General features: G+C 39.0%; 2 protein-coding genes across 2 annotated transcripts in view; both read right to left on the bottom strand.

Moving 5' to 3' along the window:
• LOC122886378 (rho GTPase-activating protein 29-like) overlaps positions 1-9,604 on the bottom strand; it is a 31,326-nt gene extending 21,722 nt beyond the window's left edge. Inside the window, 2 exon segments of the mRNA XM_044218471.1 lie at positions 8,340-8,716; positions 9,427-9,604. Coding sequence (XP_044074406.1) covers positions 8,340-8,634 — 295 coding nt within the window. The 5' untranslated portion in view covers positions 8,635-8,716; positions 9,427-9,604.
• A 1,362-nt stretch (positions 9,605-10,966) lies between these two features.
• On the bottom strand, positions 10,967-24,383 carry LOC122887024 (activin receptor type-2B-like). Its single transcript, XM_044219816.1, has 11 exons — positions 23,905-24,383; positions 21,691-21,898; positions 18,966-19,081; positions 18,170-18,321; positions 17,790-17,933; positions 16,967-17,110; positions 16,013-16,161; positions 15,774-15,888; positions 14,888-15,026; positions 14,500-14,630; positions 10,967-14,212 (listed from the first exon to the last, which is right to left on the bottom strand). The coding sequence occupies exons 1-11, from the start codon at positions 23,954-23,956 to the stop codon at positions 14,018-14,020; spliced, it is 1,545 nt and encodes a 514-aa protein (XP_044075751.1). The 5' UTR covers positions 23,957-24,383; the 3' UTR covers positions 10,967-14,017.
• Positions 24,384-25,623: the final 1,240 nt, after the last annotated feature.

Here is a 25,623-nt window from a genome sequence, read left to right as displayed (position 1 = left end):
TTTCAGAAAAGTTTCCATCCGTGTTCCATGAAATAACTACAACAAGATCATATCACTAGATTTATTACCCTGTCCCTCCTACATCTCTAGTATTTGTCATTTACCTTCTAGTTTGCAATGAAATATGCATGATACGACCAAACCATTAAGGTTAAAACATCTCTGCTTCTGGGGTGCTTCTCTTCAAAACCTGCGCTGCCTATGTATCATTTTGAAATGATCATTTGAACATTTATCATTCTGCTAGACAGGATGAAATCAATGACAGAAAAAGTCCATATAAGTATTAAAATGCATTATATAATAACGAAAAGTTTATCTGCATGTCCCCACGTGTTGCATTTTTAAGCCTAAAAGATTTCCTAAAAGTAAACCATAAAATTAAGTATATATGGATGAGTCACATGTTCTTTAAATAATACCAATAATTTTGCACAGGTTCACCAAAGTGATACACCCAAAATGTATCAATATTCAGCATCTGAAGACTTGAAAGGTGGCTGTAAAAAGTTAGCAGCTTCAAGTCATGTTGGTTACAATGGATTCCACTAGTGACACATTTTCACAGGAAACGAAGGGATATAAATGTCAACAGAAACTTCTCAAACCACTCATCCAGAATAATCCACTTCTCTGCTGTCAATCTGTATGCAGCAAACACATACTCATACTTATACATACCAAAAAATTACTAAATACTTATAACACCACTTTGGAGTACCACTTTTAAGCAGGTTTAAGGTGACTCAACTTTACACAATACAGTGGCTCAAACATTTGCCTTTTAAATGAATGTCCCCCCTTATTTTGTTGAGTGCGGGGGTCCTATTGTGTCAAACAAAGATCATTGTGTGTCTGGTGTAGAGGATGACCAATCTAATCCAAATCTTCAGGTGGCCTGACAGAGGTTACAACCTCTACTCCCCCCACTGATAACAACAGGCAATCAACTGACCTGTCTGGACACGCGATCTGCTCGACATGAAACAAGCCTCGGCAGCTCTGACACAGTTCTGCTTGGGAAACAGCCGTAGGGCTTTACTGAAAGACTAAGAAGGCTATATTACTCCATCAGCATCCTGCCTCCTCCTCCTCCTCTTCCTCTTCCTCTTCTCTGGGAGGTTGGAAGGTGACGGATTTACACCTGATTTTCAGGTTTTCTTTTAGAAGTGTGTCAGACTACCTCATTCCAGGATGGTGACACATTGCTCTCTCTGGTGACTCAGTCATCACCCCAAATGCTCCCCTCCAAATGGAAACAGCCACTTTCTGTCCTTTCCACAGAGAAACCTGGACTAATAACATATACAGATTATCCACAAGTCTCTTCAATCCCAAACCACAAGGCCAGAAAACATTAAATACTCACTGTAACAGACTCTGCTCGCTTTGCTGAGCTAGCTGCAACCTGATCTGCGACAGGTGGAATTGTTTGGTCAGGAGTCCATCTCCAAAGACTAATTTCACCCCCCCCCACCCCAAACAGCATTGTCAGGAGACAGAGCAGGCCCCAGACATCACACAGACAGTAAACAGTAGGCACTCCATAAACAGCTACCTGCTTTCAGCCTATTAGTGAACAACACTCTGTGAGGTCTGGGCTTCACAGTCAGGCTAATTCTTTGACACTTCAGTACATGTTTGGGGGACTATACAGCAGGTGCACAACAAGTCTGCATTCTTGAATCAACACACAGTCTATCACAGGAGGTACACAGAGAGGTGAGACAAACAACAGTCCGACTCACAAAACAGCTCCACAAGCCTGAGCTCCCTCTCTGCGCAGGCCTGATCCACCGCTGTAAATTTCAGCAGGTCTGCCCAATTGGCCCAAATGACGTCCCCCTGCTATCAGGAGCTCCACTGGCCAATCCACCCCTCGCCATGACCAATCTCCTACACAAACATCCAGAGCCCATAACCATAAATCCCACCCCAGGAAACACACCCCAACCACAAGCTTGCACAAAAACATCCTTCAGCATCACAGGGGAAAGTTACTGCCCAACAAATCTCTCCTTTCTTTCTCCTAAGAGCAGCAGGCCATTAAACCATTATGTGCTAGAATTCGGCTTTTCTCTCGATTGAAGGCACCACCCGCAAGTGGCCACTTCAGTTGGCATAGGGGCACTTGTGTGAGAAGGGGAGATATTTGTGGTAGCTATTGCTGGATGTTTTTTAGAGAGTGGTGGTGGCTTTTATGGCTATAAACAGGGTTATAAACTGGTTCAATTTTGAAAAAATTCTACAAGAAAAGATAGAAGGAACATAATGCCAGCATTTACTCTAATAAGCCTACTAAAGGTAACTTTTATCATTTTCAATTGACCCCACAAAACTAAACATTTCAAACAAATCAATACAAACCTTTTTGAGCCAAAAGAAAAACAAGTCCATGAATAAACAACTTTGTTATGATCAGTAGAAAGGTAAACAAGCCCTTGTAAGAGACAACCAAATACTTTCTGAACATATTATCATAGACTGCTCAAAAAAGTCTGGTCTTCTGACAACACAGTTACAGACTGGTACTGTGAAACACAGAACAGTGCAGTTTAACTGACGTGCAGCCGGATCTTATCAGTGTCATGATGACACCAGCAGTTGAAAAATGCCAGTTTTCATATTTGAACAAGGACTTGTGAGTCAGCTAGACATATTCCTCCTCATTTAAAGACACTTAATGCTTCTTCTCACACAGCACTACATTGTATGAAAAACATTTTCTGTAGTAGCATAGTGAGAGGTAACATGTTCCATAGTTTATCTGTGGTAAATAAACTCTCAACCTCATGCTCCTCAGCTATGCTGTGAGATGTTTGTTCTGCCCTGAAGTGGAACTGTAAAAGAGCTGTTGTGAAACACTTTAGTTTTCTGTTCCACCTGAGGCTTAAAGGCTAAAATAAGTAACCCTGACTCTCTTGAGCAAAGGAACATTCAAGGAAATAGAATTTCAAACAGTGTCTTGATGGCTATCTGTTGTCGTAACAAAAGGCATTTAAAGTTAAAACCTCATCCTGTTGGCCTGTACACTATCCACACATTTCTCAACACACATTCCTAAACTTTTTTGGCTTGATAATGAGGGGAAACCACATATGGTTTTGTTTCACATTTGTAAAAAAAAAAAAAGAAGAAGAAGAAGAAAAAAAGGAGACATTTCTAAGTGACATTTACAGTTGTTATGTTCCTGTGTGGTCACCAAAAAAAAAAAAGGCAAAACAAGGATGTAAAATGATGAAGAAACAGGGCTTGTGCTTAGTATATCGCATATGTAGCATTTTGCAAAATGACTCTTCATAGTTGACAAAGTAAAAGATCAAATTGTAAGTAACAGTTTTGTCCTGCATAGTTCAGATGGCTGCCACACACAGGTTGTGATTCCCTCAGTCAGTCAGTTCATATACTCTATAAAATATATTGGCATGTTACAATGACTGCAACTGTTGCCCTAAGATATTTCCCTTGGATTCTATAAAAAAAAAATAGGTATTCATTTTTCACTTTTCCCAATCTGAAAATTTGAAATGAAAGACAACATTGACTAAATAGCCTCTTGTGAGTTGTATTTATGACCACAAATCTAAGCGGAATTATTTTTAGGAGACTTTTTATAGTCAATCTGACTCACACCTACCATTAGTCTATTGAAGGCACTATGGCTACAAGTGAACATTTGTTCTAAAGGAATGCAGAGTATGCAGGAGAGTGGGGGGATGGGAGGGGGACAGCAGCTCGGCTGTGTGTAGAGGACTCCTTTTTCATCCTGATTTAAACCATTAACAAAGCTGTCTTCTGCAAAGCAATGCAGGCTAAAATGAAAATTTCAGAATGAAGAAAATATCATTTTCATTTTCAAGACGTTTTTATTGCATTTCTCTTTTACTATATTGGCCCTGAAATGCTTTACAATTACAAGCCCTGTACTATTACTATTAAATGCTTATTAAATACTATTATGCTTGTAATGTTGGCATCAGGGGAATTTAAGCCACAATGTGTGTGACTTGAGTTAAGAGCAAAACATTATGGACATATTCCACCAATAATAAGTATGACTTCACTGTTAGCAACAATTACATACTGATGCCACAATAATTTACTGAGTGGTTCGATGCACCATTATATGATTGCGGTGTAGTCCCTCATTCGTCCAGGAGTGTTCTATCGTAGAAAAGGTTTCAGTCGTAGTCATCTGGACACTGTTTTCAGAATCAAGACGTTTCGGCTCCCATCCGGAAGTCATTCACAATTGAGAATGACTTCCGGATGGGAGCCGAAACGTCTTGATTCTGAAAACAGTGTCCAGATGACTACGACTGAAACCTTTTCTACGATATTATATGATTGCGTTCATTTTTTGACAGTAGACATTTGGGGGAACTGGAAAGTGTTTAAGGTCCATTTTGTGACTACAAGCTGTATACTCATAGCCAAAGTCCTGTTGTTTGTCTGTTCTGTCTGCCCCTTCCTTTCAAGACAATGATGATGATTTATGCTAAACTACCCGTTGACAAAATTACATGTTAACAATTTGTTATTTACCATTTTGGGTCAATTTAACGGAAATGTTATGGTTAAACATTCAAATCAAATTCTGAGTATGATGCAGAGAGGTTAAGCTTGGGATGGAGACAGGGGTTACCTATTCAGTCAAACTTCATATAGCCTCACATTCTTTTCTTGGGTTGCTTCTTCAAAAGCTTGACTATTGTTGGGAAATAAGCAAGCAAGCACTGTGATTGAGGGACCATTTATGAGAGAAAGTGTAAATCTACACAACAATCTGACCCTGAGGAAGTGTGAAGTCATGGGTATGAATATGGTGGGTCTAGTTAACTAACTCAAGCTTACAGTCACTGATGGGGTTCCCCTGTGGGTTTCCAACAATCAAATATGCTGCGTGCATGTGCTTCCAGCTAAAAACTGGCGGGTGACCTGAGAGGAAAAATAAGCATCTTCCAAACTCTCAGTTTTCTCTGTATAAGGAGCTACGACACACACACAAACCTGCCTCTCTGCAATGGGAATACAAACCTGCCAGATCACAACAGGGTGCATGCCTGTCAGCAAAAAAAGCATTGTGTCAGTTTCACACAGTACTCGAGACAGACCTTTACAAATATGAAAAGAATAACACGAGAGCTGGCATGTGCCTCGCTAACCTCCTCCCCATGTCCCTCACTACCATGTTCCTGCAGCTTTCCTCAAATACATGGAGATCTGTTGCTGTCCGGCTGTTTATCTTTTCAAGCAAAAAGACACATGCTGCTAATCACACAACAACACTATGGGCAGAGATGTAGCAAAGTGTAACCCTGTCTTAACTCAGTTTAGCTTTTTATTTTTAAGGAAATACAGCTCAATTAATAAGGAGGTACAACCATGCTGATGGTCAGTTATGTAAAAGTACAGCTTTTTAATGAAAATGTAACAAAAATTCTTATACACCTAATTGTATAATCGCCTTACATTTTTGAAAGAAAGAACCATTCTTCATGTGTGTTCAATTCAAGTTGAATTATTTTGAATTTTTACTTTACACTTTAAAAATCCCCCTTAATCCCTTTTGCCCTATGTTGACTTTATGTTTTATGTAAAGCACTTTGAATTGCCTTGTTGCTGAAATGTGCTATACAAATAAACTTGCCTTGCCTCTAGAAAGTTAGTAATATAGACCATGCAATAGTCTGTTATGGATAATACCACAATACTGTGGTATTATAATGAACATTGTTTTAAACTCCTAACATACAGGTGAGATTACCAAATAGAGACATAGCGTGTTTTAAATCAGTAGAAAACAGACTTTTGACTGTTGCTTTTTCCAGACTGTGTAACCTCCCTGACCCCTTAGACAAAAACACTCATTAATCCAATCCAATTATGGATGTAAACACATACACACACTGGACAAGATGTAGACATACTGAGATAGGTTAAGATTATCAAATCACCATTATGTAGAATGTCATAAGGTACCGCAAAAAAGTTTTTTTTACTTAAATTACTTAAATTAAGCAAACGCTTAATAACATTGAGGTTATTGGCGTATTTTCTATAAGGCTATAAATACCTGTGTCTTTGAACATGGAGGGCATGTGAACCTGGTCATAAAAAACTCAAGAAAAAACATTCAACGGTGATAATTAGCGTCAGAGACAGCTGCCAGGATTGTTCCAGCAAACAGGAGCCAGAATGATCACTAACAATACTTGGATGTACAGTATATGGGGCTACTGGAAACTCCTTGAAAAGTTAAGACAGCTCAAAACTGTCAGTCTCTAAATCAAATTTTAATTGGTCTGATGTTATATTGGCAGTCTCATCACAATGTGTATTTAAAACTAGGAGGACTGTTGACAAAATGCATTGGATTTAAAGTGTGCCTATCTTCCACCACCACTCTCCACACCAATTAGTAAGGAAAATAGCACAATGTTTACTTTTGACAGCAAACCACATTATACTTGCAGCATCTTCCACCAAACCAGTTGTGTCAGTGTCTTCGAGAAAAGAATAACAAAAATAAACCAATAATTGAAATGACAAATAGTTGAATGACATTATAGGGTCATATGGTATGATTTCATCCCCACCTGCTGAATAACAGCCGTTGTTAACGGGGAGGCAAATATCCCAAATGTTTTTGTAATGGCTCAGAGCAACACTCGATGCAAGCCAAGGCTCACTCACAGAGGCCTCACTCCTCCAGCCAGAGGAATGGCTAAACAACTCACTCCCACTGCTAGACCTGCAGTTGGACCCCAGCATGAGGGTATGTGGGTGTGGGTATGTGTCTAGCAGAACAGTAGGAGTAGTAATGGTTGTAATATATTGGCAGTCTCATCTTATTGATTCCACAGAAGGAAATTTGTTTGTCAATGGAACAACTATAGTAAAAATGACACCAAAAAGCTAAATCAGAGGTCTGCTCACACTGACGGGATAGCATATATTGCTATTATACATATAGCATTAGTGCTCAAATGATTAGTTGATTAATTGCTAAGTAAATTAAAAATATTTAGATTTTCAACTAGACAAAACAAGCAATTTCATGATGTCACTTTGGGCTGTGGGAATTCAAGATGCTTAATTTTCACCTTTTTTTTTCTTTTTTTTTACTATTTATAGAGTAAATGATTAATAAATCCCCAAAAATACACAGATAAACTAATAATGAAAAATAATATATAACATACAGTAAGTTACTATGAGTATATATGCTACTGTGAAACCTATACATAAACACTATATGAGTTTGTGTGGGTAGAGTGTTTGTGTGTGTCAGCAAACAAGAGCAAACTAAAGCAATCAAAACCAAGAAGAACAGAAAGAAAATAAGTAACCTATGTCTGCTCTGGTGTCTGCTGTGCTTGTGTGTGTAGCAGCAGTGTGTGGGTGTTAACACATTAGCAACACTGCAAGCGCTCCAGCATGTTACAGTAACAGTGAGGCTGTTATCACACTATAAGCTGACACTCCACAGGTGGTTCTGGCTGTCTGTCGTGATGGCAAACTTTGGGCTTTAGTAATTTATCTGTAAATTCACAAAAACACACAGAGCCTTCCTGGACATTTAATCCAAAAGCAGAACAGGAACAGTGTTGGTGTGATATACTACCTATGAGTCAAAGAAAAATGTTCACTGTAACACTGTTTAAAAAGCTGTGGGTGTGTTTACACTTTAGTAAATGTGATTCCTGTGGACAACTGGCCAAACAAAGACAACACGACATTTTTTTCAATACATTCCTAGTGTATCTAGAATGGATTTGCTGGCAGATACGTTTAGCTATCTATAGCATCATTGGTAAACATCAGGCTTTAATGTCAGTGCTCCAGTTCAAAGAGCAAGGGTTCCTTTCTAGACAAGTGGTCAGCAATTACACAAGGAGAAATCCATGATAGTAAAGTTATGTTCTCTATAGACAGTAGCCTCTTTAGACCAGAAGGCAATGCAGCTAATAGACATGTTTGATTTTAAGTAAAGGACTTACTCATGCTATGGCTGTTACTCTCTCAACCATCCCCTGAATGCAACACATTCCCCACCACTATCTGGGGTTTGTTGAAAGTCTATCTAGGATAATAAGAAATTTCAACTGAAGTAGAAGTGGGCGAGTGGAAAGTGACACACACAAAAAAATGTAATTAGAGCACTTGATCAGAATATAATCCACGGAATGCACTGAACACGCAACACTGATTAGTGGTAACACGTATCCGAAGATGGGTTTTCTTTCTTCAACTATGTCATTTTACAACATTCCACTTCCCTGATCTCCACGGTACCTGCACAAACACCTCCGCATTCCAGCTCCCCCTGAACTCACCTTTACACTGGATAGCCTCCTTGAGGCTGAGCAACGCATCAGCGAACCACCGTACATCATTCACCAGCTGCATTACATACTCTGGATCCACTCCTGGTGCCCCCACCAGGTGAGATGTAAGCCCCATGCTGCTCAGGGGATTGGGGTTCTTTGAGCTGGGGCCCATACCCCAGGTCTTGGTGGATCCGGCTGACAAAGATCCTGTGTGTGGCTTGGAGAGGTGTCCAGGCAGACCCTGGGCGTGCTTAGTCCCACCACCACCACCGCTGCTGCTGCTGCTGCTCTTCCGTAGCATCCCAGCAACCACTCCAGCTGCCACGCTTTACAGCAGGCCAGCTAGCCCCTGAACTCACCACGCTGCCCTGTTCCCTGGATGGCTGAAAGACAGAGAATGATGGGTGAAGATGATGTGTGTGATTGTGTCTGTGGCTGGGGGGGGGTCTCCTCTCCAAACTCATTAATCTACTGTATAACGGAATTGTTACAAGACCTGTTACACATGTATAGTAACCACTTAAACAAGAGGACCCAAAGTATACACAAAAAATCAAATAAAAATCACATCCATTTGTCATGTAGATAATCACTTCACTCACCATCCTTACAGTTATTCATGTTTGTGACACTAAGTTTAACTTAGAGTTTACGGCAACGTATTTTATGGTAATTTTTGTCTGCCATTAAAGTAATTTAATGTCTTTAAATGTTTTCTTTTGTGTCACAATAGGATTGACTGTACTTTTTACGTTAACATTTAACCGTTGGTTGTAACGTTGAGCAACGTGTTGCTGTTAACGTTAGCTAGCTTGTTTGTAAAGTAACGTTATCTGTCAATACATAAAGGCACTTCCTCACATTAGAATACGAAGAAAATACTAATGAAAATAACACATTTAAAAGAACAAAACGAAGTACAATCACGAGAGGTAGTTACAAAACTCCAACAACATCAAAAACAATGCGACCTCAACATTTCTTTTTCCGGGCAGTTTACAATGAAAAGTGATGCTGCTGTCCCGGTAAAAACAGTCGACCCGGGTCATAAACTGCTTTGCTGGCACAGCCAAAAAACGCTGTTTTAACTCACCTGCTTGGCAGTTTACTGACATAATGCCCAGGACAAAACTTTGCTCAATGGAGCCTATGAAAACCCAAGAGTATTTCCGTTAGAAAAAAACAAACTCCAACAACAGCTGAAACTTGTCCGCTTTGACTGACTGTACATCGAAAAGTAGCCTACAATCAGCAGCTCTCAAGTCAAACGTAATTTACTAGTCTGTTGGTTTGTCACATGACGGTATAGACGCGTTTTGATTGGCCAGATCCTCTCAATGGAATGGAGCTGTGATGCCTTCAGGTACTGGCGGACGATTTTGCAACCGATTGAACTGGATTAGTTTTACATTAACTTGCCGAGATAGTGTATTGCATTTTTATTGAATATATGTTAAATTTAAGAGGACGCGTCAAATAAAGAATCTTTGTAATTGTATCCTCGCATAAAAACATATTGACTTTATTTTATTTCGAACAATATTTAGTACTAATATACAGTTGTGTAATATACAGACATTGTCCAAATTGCTAAATTATGACGTTTTTTTCAACTTGGAATTTGTTTTTCAGTGGCGGAATTATTTGACATACAAAGAGCACTGAAAGGTATGCTAAGGAGTTAAAAACAAGCCTCGAGTACCAAGTAAGGTCAACTGGTCAAAATGTTACTTTATTAGTAGTAGTAGTAGTAGTATTGTTATTAATCATTATTGATTCTTATTATTATTATTATTATTATTAGTAGTAGTAGTATTGGTAATAGTAGTATCATTATATTACCTTTGACGCATTAATTATATCATTTATATGGGCACACCTTGGATGTATGGACTGCACTTGTTCTGTTCCTGTTCTGCAATAAATAAATTGTGATGTTTTCGGAGCACAAGCCTTAACAACAAATTTAGATCCTATATCAGACCCAAGGACAAGAAATAATATCACTACTAATTAGAATAGAATAGAAAAGATCAGATCATCATGAAAGATTAAGCACATGGTTAAAGGAATGAAAGAAAATGTAATATGCTATTTGGATCAAAAATACTGCTAGACTACATTTTTAATAGATATTAAGGTTCTCTTTCCATGTCTAGGCAGAGGAAATCAATAATTAGCCTCATTACTCTGGTTCATTTACAGTTTTGATGAATGGTATTGTCCCAGACAAAATAAAAAAAACTAATCAAACTACTGGCACCACTGCTGCCATCTAGTGTTCATATGTAACCATTGAACACTTACAGAATGTTACAGACCCTGATAGGGTATAGTTTGGAGATGTTGGATATAAACATAATTTTATACAGAACAAAAACAAAACGCTCTTTTACAGAAGCTTTGCATTACAAAAACAATAAAGCATTCTAATTCAAGTCTTTCTAATGGCATTATTTAGATTCTTAAAAAGCTTTTTGAAATTTAACTGCTAGATGCTTTACCAAACTACCAACTGCCTTTTTGGTTTTATTAATTGGAACTTGTTTTTGTATTATGTTGAGGTGATGTGTCATGTAAGAGTATGTAAACATGATGAAAGAGATGTGAACTGAAAAAAGCAAAGATTTCAATTTACATGGTTAATCAGTGTTGGTCTTTATTTTAATATACAAAAAGATGGATGTATTCTCATCTAGTTTATATTTCTAAGCATTTCAACTTACAGATAAAGTTGCCATTCATACTGTTTTAGTGAAACAAACACACACACACACACACGCACCCAAAGTTCACATAAACAGGGAAGGTCACAGGATTCAGTCAAACATCCATTCACACTATGAGAAATGAACAATATGTTGACTGTAAATAAAAAAAGGATTTTGCTTTCACAGGATTCACACATTGAAAGAAACCTTTTACATTTGTCAAGTAAATATATACACAATAATTGATATTTTTTTCCTTTTTTTTGAAGATGAGACTGACTCCATGTTAGTGTTAACTAACGAGGTACTGCATGAGGTAACTGTTTTTTCTGTTCAAAGAGCTGGGTGTAAAACAGCATTTGGAGGTAACAACCGATCACGGCAGATTTTCCTTCGTGATCGTTGTTTTTCTGGCACAATACGTGAAAGCACCTGGGTCACGTTCAGCTCACGCACAAAAACTCAACCCACAGAATTTTTCAGTAGGCTTGGACATGCGTCCTTATCAGAACATGATCCAGGTGTGATGAGATGTACTTCATCGATCCAAAGAAGACAACTATTAAGTCACAGCAGAGTTTAATTACTTAAACTATGATATTCTAGTGACTATTGCTGTATAATAAATATTGCTAGACCCTTGGACCACGCACATGCGACTGTTTACATGAATCGTAATGGGGCTGCATTATTAATCAATCAATCAATCAATCATGTGGTTATAGACACATTGATGATTTCCAAAGACGAAAAACATTGTTCTGTATTGATTGATGGGTTTTTTCCCCCACACGTTCTTCACCAAAACTGCACAGGAGCAAGCGTTACAGACCACTGTTAAAATCACCATCTTTGCACAGCACTAATCAAAGCACAACAGATGAGCCTGTGTGTTGTCCAACGTGGCTAAACTATCACTGAACAAGTCTGAACATCACATGATCGGGTTAATATTGAGGTAATACTGTTCAAACTGGCATTTCCAGTGAGTGGCCAATCACAGAAGCCGCCAGCACCAAACTATCAGGGATTTTTTTGTTTTTTGATGATATACACACTAAGCTTTCTCATGGAAGGGCTACCTACACAGCTTCTGATCCAGAGGAACTGATACCATTATTCATAATAATCAGTAACACAACCACCATTCTTGAAAAATCTGAATGTAAAAAAGGATATATATATATATATATATACTGTACATTTAGTATATACACACACACACACACAAAATAAAAATCACAGGGCTAGTTGTCAAAATGACTTTAAATATGTAGAGGTGGAACTGAGAAATCCCTTTCTGTTTCTGTGAAATGAGAACAGTACTGCCCTGACTTTGTATTTTTAAAAATCAGATCAGTGTTCGGCAACTATGTGTACAGGTCTATTTACAAGAATTTGCCTCTCTTCTTTTAGGTTTGTACAGCATTAACACCGTGACAACTGGTCAGGCTCTATTTGAAAAAAAAAAAAAAAAAAATCTCCACAACGAGGCCCAATCGGCAATAAAATATCTACTAAAACACAATAAAATACATAACACAACTTCATATACATGTAGAAAAAGCCTGAGGTACTTGTCAGAATATCTGAGGTCAGTCTGGAGGAGTAAGCAGCTGAGGGCTTACCCGGCCAAAAAACACAAAAACAAAATATTAGCCTCACATAATATCATTAGCATTATATTAACAAAGAATACATGTACATCTACAAATCCTTGAGTATCCTGGAATAGTCACAGCAGCATAACGGACATTCAATGTATGGTATTCATGTTATGGTACAACTATGGCATTGCATTTGAGACAAAGGCAACCATTTGAGCTCTCCTTGCATGATGTACAGTGACTGAGGTATCTGGGGACTGGTGTCCGACTGAGTCGATTGAACAAACACCCATGAAAATTAAAAACAGACATGTTGCTTACTCAAGTATGGCCCTCGCAAGGATAAACCCCAACTATCCGTACATGGTTCTTACTTTAAAAATACGCTCTCTATCTCACATCATTTAGTCTTCAAATTCTCTCTCTCTCTCTCTCACACACACACACACACACACACACACACACACACACACTCAAGCAGACAGTTAAAATCAAGAATGTGTAACATTGCAACTCCAGGCAGCATCCGTCAATGCCCCTGGCACTGGCAAAGGAGTAACTAAAGGAGAATTTCTACAATTAAAAAACAAAAAAAATTCCAGGAATATGTCCATGATAGCTAGCTGGATAGCTTGGCTCTCAACTTAGAGAAAGTGTTCCAAAGAAGCCTACTGGATACCTGAGAGGTAGTTCCCCGGGGATGAGACACTTGTCCCAAATCTTCAAAAAGTCCAAAATGTCCAATACAACTGCTTAGCTCCAATTTTAACTCCTCCCTTGCGATAAAACAGCTGAGCTCTGATTTTTTTTTATCTTTTCATTCAGAGGCATTCACAGGTTTAAAATAAGGGAGCACACAAGATTAAAAATCGAGAAGCTTCGACCCCTGAGGAAGATGAATATATTTTGTCTAACAGTCTCAAAACGGTTCCTCCGAGGTGTGCAGCGCATCGTCCGAGGTTTGGAGCAAAAGGTTCATTTCATTTGGCCGCAGACGATCATGACCAAGACAGGAAAACGACAAAGATAACAACTTGTGAGGTAATAAAAACAGACTAACACAAAAGAAATACATGAGGTAATGACACAATTTAAGATTTGACATGTGTGTTATCAGATGTGCCCATCGCATAACTTATTACTACTTTAAAACTACAGCAGATGGATGTGTTAGTAAGATCTGACTTTAAAAACACCAAAAACATTAAAACAGGGGGGGAAAATACCAGTATTGGGATAAAATAGCAGCTGCATTCAAATTGCTAATTGTTTTTTTTTTTTAATGCTTTTAAATATTCACGGAGATCCGCTGAGTTTGGATTTGAAAAATAAAAAGTCAGGAGCTCAGGTGAAGGATGTCACCGGTTCAGGTGCTGGACTCTTTGGGAGGTAGGTCCTCGTTGGTGAGAGACGTCACAATGGAGACGGGGCCGTCTGAGGTAGTGCTGCTGATCATCCTGGCGATCTGGCCGATGCGCTCCTCGACGCAACCTGCTGACAATCGCGCCTCTGCGTCATGGTCCCAGCATTCTTCGATGGTCTCGCACATCTGGCTCAGACCCTGTAGCCCCAAACCAGAAGTTAGTAAGTCTGCAGGGCAGTTCTTTTTGTGCATATGTTGTAAACCCAAACATTAAATTAAAATCTATTTCATAGGACAGAAATCCCTCACTTCTGTGGCCTAAAGCTGTAGACATAACTGACAGAAGTTTCAGAACAAAACGCAAAACTAATCCAGAGAACTATGACCTCAGATGATGATTGAGCTGTATTCACTGGAAAAATGGATACATGACATCCTGGTACTGCTATTGAAACTGCGGGTGATATTCTTCCACTGTTACTCACAGGATGTTTGAGCCAGCAGTCCTTGATGACTGGGCGCATCTTCTTGTGCACGACCACATCCTGCAGATCCTCCAGGGAGGGATGCTGGCCTATTTCATCCTCAAACGGCAGCATGTAATCGCCAACTGTACCTGAAGAGGGGCAGTAAGGCCACAGGATGGAAAGCATTAAACGGAGATCAAGTCAAGTAAACAGTGCAATAATTGGATTTTGAAAATCCGAAACTTGCTCTCTATTTAAAAAGTAACCGCCCACATTACACCTTTAACCTAGATCGGCTGGCTTTCCCAGACGAAACGAAAACTAATCCTTTGTTTATTAGGTCAGTCTGATGCACAGTGACCTTTCACCTGTGGGCGAAGCAGCATTCCTGCACTGTTTGACTCACCGTCGGTCTCTGAGTAGCGAGACACCAGCTCCCACAGCACCAAGCCCATAGCATACATGTCTATCCTCAGAAAGGAGTCTCGCTGGAAGTTGATGGCTCCCTCCAGCACCTCTGGAGCCATGTAACGCCTCGTACCCACCTGGCAGGACAATGGATTCATTGAGCATGTGCATGAATGAGGTTTCTGAAGAGCACTTATGCTATCAAACTAATATGTGCTTGCGTGTGTTTTAAAATGTGTTAACAACGGCCAAACTTGGAGCCCACCAGGTTTCACACGCTGTCATGCTGGCTGGTAACATTTCTAGAAGTTTGTGGGGTTTTTTGAACAGATTTTGAAACTTTCTACCCAATGGCCACAAAGGCACTTAATGTACCTAACCATGAGCCAGTTACAGCGATGCAAAACAATGCTTTAGTATCAAACAACATCCTTATTCACAGCTGGGTAAACTGACTCTACTCAAAGCAGCAATCACCAAATGTATCCAAGTTACTCTGCAGCCAGAATAAACACTTAATTATCAACACCATCTCAGTGTCAAACCCTACAATAGGAAACAGCCTCTATGTGCTTTATTCTTAACTCCTCCTTATTATAAAAACAACACACTTGGACTTTTTGATGGGTCAACAGAAACATATAATTTAATGTCAAAATAAAAAAAAACTCTACAAATTAAATTAACTGCAATGAATAAGAAACACAGCACTTGACTCCATGAATATTCACCTCTTACAAGACAATATTTACTAGAGAACCTATAAATTGCAACAACGGTATAAAGCCTATGTGAACATTTCAGAGAAATCAGGTGACAATTGCTCAGACTTGCTTTAGAGTGACAATGTGGAAATAAAAAACGATAGTGAAGTGATTCAATACCTGGCCATGAGTATCTCCTGGAGGTTTTCCTGGTTCAAATCGTACAGCAAGCCCAAAGTCTCCAATGACTGCAGTCAGATCATCACGTAGCATCACATTCTTACTCTTGAAGTCCCTGAGAAATTAATTTCAAATCTGTTACAATGCTGTAATTATATAGATGTCAAAAATCAAACATAGTCTGGCTTTTAGTGTTTGGAGGTTCAGGAAAGTCGGGAACATGTTTATGTTTTCCCTACCTGTGTGCAATGGTGGGTTTGGGCCCCTCTCCCTTGTAGCTGGGAATGTCCTCATGAAGGTAGGCCAAGCCACGGGACATCGTCTCTGCTATGTGACACAGCTCACTCCAGGTCACAGTGTTACCTTTCAGGTGGTCTGTCAATGAGCCCTGCACACACGCAAAACACACAAAGGATTCAGTGGCGAGGATTAATAACTGCACAAATTTTTATTTTTTTCCCTCATTTTCGCTCTCTACTGCGAGTCAGTGTCCATTGAGTTAGCCAACCACAACCCTGGAAGAGATTGTTTTTGGTCCAGTGTTTCACTTCATTTGCCAGCAAAATAGCGTAGTCTGGAAGAATTACCAGAAGAATTTAAATTCACACAATATAGCTTAAAATATCATTAAAAATACTGACAGAAATGGAAACATTTAACCAAACAGATGACACATCTGACAATAACTAACTAAATATGTTTGTACCTCAGCCCTGGATAGAAGGTGCTACGAGGACTAGCCTTGAAATGTAATGCTACATTTGTCGTTATGGTAATTATTGTTTAATCCTGTTTTGATATATTAATACCTTTGATGAGAAGACCAATGAAAGGGATGTTCTGGTAGCCTCGAGGTGTTTAATCATACAGTTTTTATTTCAGGCACACCTGTAATTATTGCTATTTTTGACACTAGTAGTATTTGACATAAATGCCTATATTATTCTTTACACTACATGCTTAAAAATAAACTGTATAAATCTAAGCAACAAAATTCAATCACTTTAAGGTATACTGGGTCTGCAGACCTGCCATAAGTAATAAAATCCTCTTTAATAAAATCTGCTCTTTTGTTGAGGTAAATAAACACCTCTGGCAATATTGGAAAATGTCCAGCTGTGTGTGTGTGTATTTTATATGGATGGATGGATGGATAGATGGATAGATAGATAGATAGATAGATGTGCACTCACCCTCTCATGAAACTCGGTGATAAGCCACAGCTCCGTCTCCAGGTTGGTTCCGTGCTTCTCTGCAGCAATGTAACGCAAGAGGTTTTCATGTCGCATCCCTGGAGTCATAAATATGTCCCGCTCGTTTTGCCATGACTGCTTATCCTATACAAACACACGCAAACCAGAAAGTTGTGTTTAAGTCTTGATGATTTTTTCCAAAAACTATAAACCCGGTAATCTTTGAAAAACCCAGAAGTTCTTTTAACAATACTTACAGTTGTTATGAATGCATTTCCAGAAGCCTTAAAGACTCTATTAACCATCTGGATGAAAAATTACTCCGTCTACTGCATGACAAAAAAGATTTAATTGCACCTCTTTTTCCTAACAAAGAGGACAGCCAGAAATTACATATCACCTTTCTCAATTTGTAAAATAAAATTAAAAATATCAGTTATATTGGTATACACTGATGTTATTTTCCAATATTTTATTTTTTCATACAAAATACATGTTAATAGTTTGCTTGTGTTTTACAAAAAAACAGCAAGGACTTATGTCAGATTAAGCAATATAGTGCACACTTGAGGGTTAAAAATCTTTTTTATTGTGCAATAGGTGGGATAATTATTTATCTAGGTGGTTAGAAGAGTCTTTGAGGACTTCAAACATCAAACGGTATAAATATTGTTTTTTTTTGGGGGGTTTTTTAAATCGGATACTTGCTGTTGTGTCTCAAATGTAATGCTAATACACGAGAGGCACAAACTGGATCTACAAAGCAGCATTCGATAAGATAAAGAAATGATACAAACGTCTTGAATTAATATTGTGGACATACCTGAACAGGGAAGATCTTTACAGCAACATATTCGCTCATCAATTGGGCCTTCCAAACACAACCAAAGCGCCCCCTAGCTTTGATTTCCAGGAGCTGCAGTGGTTTCAGACCCACCAACGGGGAAGGAGGTGCTGGTCCAGGATCCTGAATAACAGACAGGAAAACCAGTTAAGTCTTGTTATTCTGCTAAATCTCTCTCAAAGATGTTAGCACTTCTCTTGCCCTTACTACAAAATATTACAGGAGTTTAACAGAAGAACTTGTCAATTAGGATTAGCAGTATGGTTGACAAGCAGTATAGAAACTCAAACTCTGTCAACAGAAATTAAAGAGCCACAGATGTCACAGATTACCACTAAATATGGAATAGCTTCTCTCACCTCGCTGAGGTCTACATGGCCGTAGGGAGGTTTGCGGTGGCGATACATCCACAAGGCCAGAACGAGGGCCAGGGACAGCACGCAGAGAGGCAGCAGGGAGTACACCAGCACGTTGAGCAGGGACGGCACTCGGGGTGGAGGCCGGATTTTCACTGTCAAGGAGGAACAGAATAATTACAGTGTGTCAGCTTTATGACTTGTAGGTTATTAGCAGCGTCCCTCACGGACTGTGAGACCCGATTTTAAAAGTGAAGGGTAACATTTTATCTAGATTGTCCAATCTTGACCCTTACTGACTGAAAAACTACACAGTCTGTAAAAATGCAACAAATAGGCACATGACGGTGTGTTTAAAGTCTACATTTTGTCACCTTCTAGTGAGCTGAAAATCAGTATTGGACTATGCAAATAAAAAAAAGGTACTGAATGCTGCAATACCACATACATAAAGTGCAAATGACCTCAGTGTACTTGATAATTTTATTATTATATAACACATAAATTATGTTAACGTGATAGTTTTGAGTCTCATGTTGACATGGCATTTTAAAAACTACAGTGTCAAGAAGGCAGATTTCTTTGACAATGCCTCTCATCCGCATACCTAACAGGGCATCATTTTGTAATATTTCAAAAGGAAAAAACACAAAATGCATCCGTGTTTTGGTCCTAATGTGATATGCATGCCGTTTTTTAATACTAGATGCAAGGCTAAGCATCACTCACACTAATCTGAGGGGAAAAGCTAAGACCTATTTTTTGCTTGTACTATATGTGGGATGCATTTGCAGCTCACCTCGGTTGCCAATGCCAATCATGTCAGGAAGGTGGGTGAATCGTTCATTGCAGTAGTTACCCTCGCAGCAGCAGAAAAAGACCTGAGGGTTTTCCTCCATGGAGACACACTCTTGCCTAAAACAGTAGATGACACACCTGCATTATTGCTTTGATAACCAAGTTCGAAAACAGATACACGTCTAACTGTTAACAATATGGCCAAAATATCAAGATACTAAAACTAACGTAGCATTTTGTGATCTAGAGAGTGTGTCTGACTCTTGTTTTTCTATACCCTCTGCTGCTTCTGTACATAAACCTACTACAGACAAAGTAATATTTATCCTGTTCATTGTCAGGACTCTGGCTCTAACCCATGCACTCCGTTATTACTGGTAATGTTGCCAGTGTGTAAGCCAACAAAGACAACATTTTATCGGGTACTTAAATGAGCAAAATCTCTTACTGAGAATATGTTGTCTTGTTAACCTTATTAATTATCAACATAATTTACGGAACTGTCAGCCCATGTTCCAAATTCAAAGGAATCATGGGGTTTCTAACACTGCAGAACTGCACGTAAATACTACAATTAATCTTTGTAACATTGTCTCTTAACTTACTCAAAATTGCCCATCTATTCATCACTCTTCATTTTCTGTCACTATTTTATGGAGCTTTTTCCACTCAGATTATTCTGATCAGAATGAAACTTGTTTTTCCAGGTCTCACTATAATCCCTTAATAGTGATCATTACAGCCAACAGCCCTTAAGACTGAAGCTATTTCCCTTGAAACTGACAACAAATATGTACCTGTGTCTAATCCAACAATTTGTGCACATCCTTTTCCAGCAAAGCTTTTGAAAATATGCTATGTTTAATGTAGTCCATGAAGATCAACATTAACATGCCACTGTGGCACTCATAATAGCAGTCATCTTTATCCTGAAATTCTTAAAGACTGCAGATCAATCTTAGAATGACTTTTAATAATCAGTAAGGAATAGAAAGGCTAAAACACATTGGTTAATTCTTTATGAACACACAGCTGTATCATCTAGGGCTGAATATCCTAGCTCTGTTTTCTCCCACTTGCTTTCATGAGCCTCCAGAGGTGTCCTGCTTGTTCAAAATGCTGTGGCTTGAATATTAAAGACCAGAAAATTTGGTCGTGCCACACAGCTCTATACTGTCTGTTGATAAAGGTTAGTTTAAAATTCTCCACCTGACTTACAAAATCCTGAGTGGCCTGGTGTCACCGTCTCTTTCTGCCATCATCAGGCTGTGGACACTGAGCTGTACTGAACTGTCGATGGAGGCTATCTGGTTATTTCCAGAGAGAATAAATGTGAGCTCTGCTGGTTGCAGAGCATTTGCCCAACATACATCACTACATTGGAAATCATTTCATAATAGAGAAGTTGGTCCTATCAAAATAAAAAATGATTATAAGCCACATTTTATTTTACTCCAGTCTAAGCCAACCTGTTTTTCTGAATTTACAGCTTGTATTGCATAATATATTAAATATACACTCGATATACTGTGTTGTATATTGTGTGTGTATAGATACTTGCATGTGTGGATGCAGTAGGCTACGTGCCTTCTAGTTTACATTTGGTTTTATACGTGCTTTCTATACCATTGAAGAGTTGAAACACAAAGTCAATTAATTGAACGTTCAATTGACAGACAATAAGTCGACGGCCATTTTGATAGTCCACTAATCTTTTGGGTGACTTTACAAACAAACACGCTAGATATTTGCTGGTATCAACTTCTTAAATATGTATATTTTCTGCTTTTCTCTGTTTTATATCGTAAATTGAATATCTTAGGTTTTGGATCGTTGATCAAACACAACGAGCAATGTGAATATGTGTTCTTGGGCTCTGGGAAATTGCAATGGGCATTTTTCATTTTCTACAATTTTCTGACATTGTATCGATAATGATTAATTGAGAAAATAGTAGGCGGATTAATTGATAGTGAAACAAATTTTTAGTTGCAGCCCTATACCATTCTATTCTTAGCTTTATGTGTAGTGTGTAAGTAGTACCATGTGTATGTACGGTATCCATAGACATGTAAATAATAATAATAAAACTTTATTTAGAGAGCACTTATCAAAACAAAGTACTTGTGTGCTTCACAACAAGAGAATATGTTTGCTTGCTGTCTTGTGACGTGTGTTGAGACTTCCGTTGGTGATAAAACACTGTAAATACTGTTTGTAAATGAGCCAATGTAAATGGACCTCAGTTAATCTGGTAATATATCTTGCATCTTTTTATTTTAGGTCATGTTTTATTTCAAGTTTGGATGTTTTTAGGGCTGCCAGTGATGATTTCCATATTGATAAATAACAGATATATCAATCCAACAACCTGATATCTTCAAATTGTTTTGGTTTTTTGTTTTGTCTAGGCCAAAACCCAAATATTCAATTTAGTGATATGAAAAGAGCTGTCTTAAACCAGCAAATGTTTGTCATCTTTCCTTTGATAAATTATTCAAGTGACTGATTATAAAAATTGTTGTTTTCAATAAATGGACCTGTCAGGCTTTTATTTCTGTCCTGAAAATGCCCCTGGTCACACAGATAAAGATGCATTGGACTACGTGTGGGTACTGAGGAAGATATTTCTGTTGTACTCGCTGCCAGTCACTCTGGGTACAAGCCAGACACCTAAAATATAAATGGAAATGCACGGTGTCGATGACCTCGCTCAGTGACCCGACCTGTCATAGCAGTTGAAGTCGTCCAGCCAGCAGCCTTTCTTCACCAGCTTGATGGTCCCTGAGGAGTTGAGCCAGGAGGCATAACAGTGCAGTCGCTTGTCCTTCTCCCCCTCGCAGCGCTCGAAGCCGCTCTGGTTGGTCCTCTCCGTACGCCAGTTATCATTGTAGTACACACACTCCCGGGTCTCTGCTTCGCCCAGACTGTACCCTGAGATGGACAGAAGGCCTCAGTCAGCTCACATCGTAATGAATTGAAATTCAACAGCGGAAGCACAGACATGTGGCGCAGGATCCGCTGTGTGCCATGAAGAAACATCTTTGAGCAGAGCCTCTATCATCACTCTGGCACATGGCCAAGTTTGGGAGCTCTCTGTAGTAAAAAGGGAGTTCCTCAGGGCTAAGAAAGTGTTGCTAAATAGAAGTTCAGCATAATCCCATTCACCAAAAGAGACTAACGACTAAAAAGGAAGGAAAATAACAGAATTTAATTAGCTATAGAAAAACAATGGCATGCCCTACTGTGGTATAGAAACACACCAGCATGCTACTTCTATAGATAAGGACTCTTGTATCCTGCTGGAGTATGACACATCTGCAAAGACAGATAAGACCTTCTTCTTTAAGGGCTTTTACTGTCATTTAGCAGGAAATAGCTTCCATAACCAAGCTCCAAGCTAAAAGGTAACAATAGCTGTCAGTATCCTACTACTGCACAATTCCTAACTGAAAAGGTTTTATTATTCCTCTTTGTGGATTTAATGTTGGACACATGAAAGGCATGTTTTGACGAATACTGAAGCAGATAACATCCCGCACGTCATTCACAATATGCTTGGACATTCATGCCTAATCTTTGTTCACAGAAAAAATAGTGCATGTCTCTTTAAATCCCTGCCTATAGGAGGCTGCCCATCCCCCCAGTGTTACCCCCACCAACCCATAACACACACGGGCATCCACTTAAGCATACATGCATTTAGTTGTCCAGCAGCATACAATGGATTTCATTATAGTATATAGGGATGCATGCAATGACCAAACATGACATGGTCATTATTAAGAATGGAAGGAAGGTATTAAGGACGAACAAACCACACACACACACAAGCAGTGATGCTCATTGCTTCATTGAGCCGAGATGGCATTTCTGATATCTGTGGTCACATGATCCGGGAGGACTTTTACTACGAGATCATTCCCCAACCCCCCTCCCTCTGTCACTTAATGAGGCTTACACCACCACAACATGAATTCTAGAGATGCAGTTTACTATGGCTACACTCCGAGTCTTAATCTGTAAAGCATAAAAAGGTATTAGCCACAGCGCTACTGGCCACACAGGCGACAGCTGTGCCTCAATTCACTGTTTTATTACAGTTCGAGGAAAAGCAAAAAAAACATGGAGGGGGAAAGTGGATGTTATTGTTTTAAAAACAACTATTTAGTCATAGCAGGGAGTGCCTAGCCTGGGAATAACGGCAATCATTGTTGGGACACACAATAAAATCTCCCGTACGAGTTGCAAACGCTGGCAAAAAAAAAGAAAGCCAAACAAAAGAAAAACAACCCTCATGCTCAATTTCACGTGGTACCAAGTCACAGGCTGTGGAAACAGAGCTGTGTAACAGTGACCTCAATTCAGGGTAAAGACCTGACAAACAGCTGCTGTCTCTTCAAATCAAACGCCATTGATTTATGAAAATCCTTACAGAGAGTGTTTCCAACGACTCTTGTTCAGGCTGTGACCACAAACAAGACCTGAGCAGACCTGAGATGTAGCCTATAAGGTTTCAGGATGTTGATGCAGCTGCTGCCTTCTATTCCTGCTACTGTTAAGGAAGACGAAGGGGGGGACGCAACAGTTTTACATTTGGATATATTTTGTTGAAATTTCTCAGCATAAAAAGACTGTATTCAATGTCATTTACTTATTTATTTGACATAAAAGTCACAGCTATTGCTTAAATAAACCCCGTGTGTAAAATGCGTGTGTTAGAGACAAGTCGATTATGGGTAAGATAATAAAAACCCCACAGCTGAACGATACTATCCACTGCCGACAAAGTTTAATCAACCAACAAACGTAAACTCGTTCGCGGGTCGAAATTTCAAACGCTGACAATTACACCAAAAACAAACAAAAAAAACGGGTCTGCCTCGGGACGAACGACTCGGGGAACTGTTGCAAATTCGGAACCAACAATAGCAGCTTACCTGCGCATAAAGTTCCCAGAAGAAGTGAACAAGTCAGCCATGAAAAAGACATGTTCCGTTTTAAATACAGGACAGAGATTTCCCCCACTTTCCGTAGCGAACATTAAAACTCAGGTTGTCCAAAACATCAGTCCAGGATCAAACCGACCACAGGCCTCCGGTCCCTCGGCAGCCTAACCACCAACCACCACAGCGCGTGTCAATAGCCGCGACGCTGCAACAATGTTGCAAGAAAAGACGGGAGCGATTAATTGACTGCCAGACTGTTAGTCCATTAATAGGTGCGGCATTTCGCATCGGAAGTGGATCTAAAAACCGAATGGGAAGCCGTTAAACCATCCGAGACGAAAGATCAGCGCTCTTTTTTAAGGTTATTCACTTGAATAGTAGCACCGCTGCATCGGGAGGTCGGTCGGGGTTTACATGCATGTTACTGATCTGTGTCCAAAATGGCTTCTAAATGGGGAATGGGCTGCAAACAGGGAAACCCGGATGTGTAAACACAAAGAGGGGAATTCAGGCAGCCAGCGAGTGACCTTAACACGACACCGTAGATACACGCCTGAAATGACTTGATTTTATTTATTTATTTATTTATTTTTGCCTCGCATAGATAATTATTTCGTGTTTGAAATGTTAAAAAATCCTAACAGAAGGAATATGAGGCGTTGGTGAAAGATGTGTGATTTCCACGTTGGAATCTGTCCCGGCTCCAGCTGATAAAACACTTGCACTTTCTGTGGTCAGAGTTGGTATTTTATAATGTACTTCTCGGTTCTTATCATTTAGCCCGGGGTTTAAATGAGATTTTCAGGTAAGGCGTACTGATTTCGCTGGTTCCACGCAGAGGATAGTGCAATAGTTTAGCTTATTTAAAAAAATATATCAGTACAATATAACTAGCCAGTTCTTACAAATTCAAAATATAAATCTATTAGCTCGTGCAATATTTAGGCCTACATAATATAGTATAGCTTTTTGTCCGTGTCAATGTGATAAATATCTATTACAGCTTCACAAATAATATGATAAATTCTGAGGGGTTTTGTCTTTTGAGGCTTTATGCATAAGTGGCTGTGCTAAAAATAGCTGACCTAATTTGGAGTAACAGGATACAATAATGCTATTTAAAATGTATTCGTTCTAATTACTCATTTCAACGCCAGACAGTGTTAAATATAAAATATATCTCACACAGCAAAACCAAAATAGAGCCAAACCATGGCTCATAACGAATCACTAAGCAGTTTTTATTATTATCACAAAACAGGAACTGTATGACAATAATCTTCCCCAATTTCCAAATATGAAAATCTTTTAATAGTATTTCTGTTGACATTTGTTTTAAAAAGATGTGTTTTGTGTCAAAGGATTGATCAGCCTGCCCACTCATCAAGTCTCCCAGGCAACAGACAATCACTTTCAGAAGTATTTCCCTCAAAAGAGTTAAAGTTCAAGTCGTTTTTCTCTGACTAATTGGGTATGCTTCTCTTTGTATTCTCTCCACTTAAGAAGACATGCTTACCTCCATTAGTAAGTAATAAAGGCTTATTTATTAAATAAAATAGATGTCTATAATAAAAAAAATGTAGGCGTCTTGTCTTAAATGCACTTCTGAACATTCAAGACACGCTCTTTCAAAACTGAAGTCCTTTGTGTAGAACAATAAATCCCATCATCATAGAAAATCGGCAATGACATTGTTAAAATGCCATTAAG

This window comes from Siniperca chuatsi, linkage group LG13, assembly GCF_020085105.1.
Source record: "Siniperca chuatsi isolate FFG_IHB_CAS linkage group LG13, ASM2008510v1, whole genome shotgun sequence".
NCBI classification, from domain to species: domain Eukaryota; kingdom Metazoa; phylum Chordata; class Actinopteri; order Centrarchiformes; family Sinipercidae; genus Siniperca; species Siniperca chuatsi.
Note: the sequence above shows the minus strand (reverse complement) of the source record. Positions and strands in the feature narration are given on the sequence as shown.

Excerpts from the sequence above, each read along its gene's own strand:
- LOC122887024 (XM_044219816.1), bottom strand. The coding sequence starts at position 23,956 with ATGTCTTTTTCATGGCTGACTTGTTCACTTCTTCTGGGAACTTTATGC. Across the intron at positions 16,162-16,966 it reads TCACCGAGTTTCATGAGAGG|GGCTCATTGACAGACCACCT; the intron begins GTGAGTGCACAT and ends GCGTGTGTGCAG. Across the intron at positions 15,889-16,012 it reads AAACCCACCATTGCACACAG|GGACTTCAAGAGTAAGAATG; the intron begins GTAGGGAAAACA and ends TTAATTTCTCAG.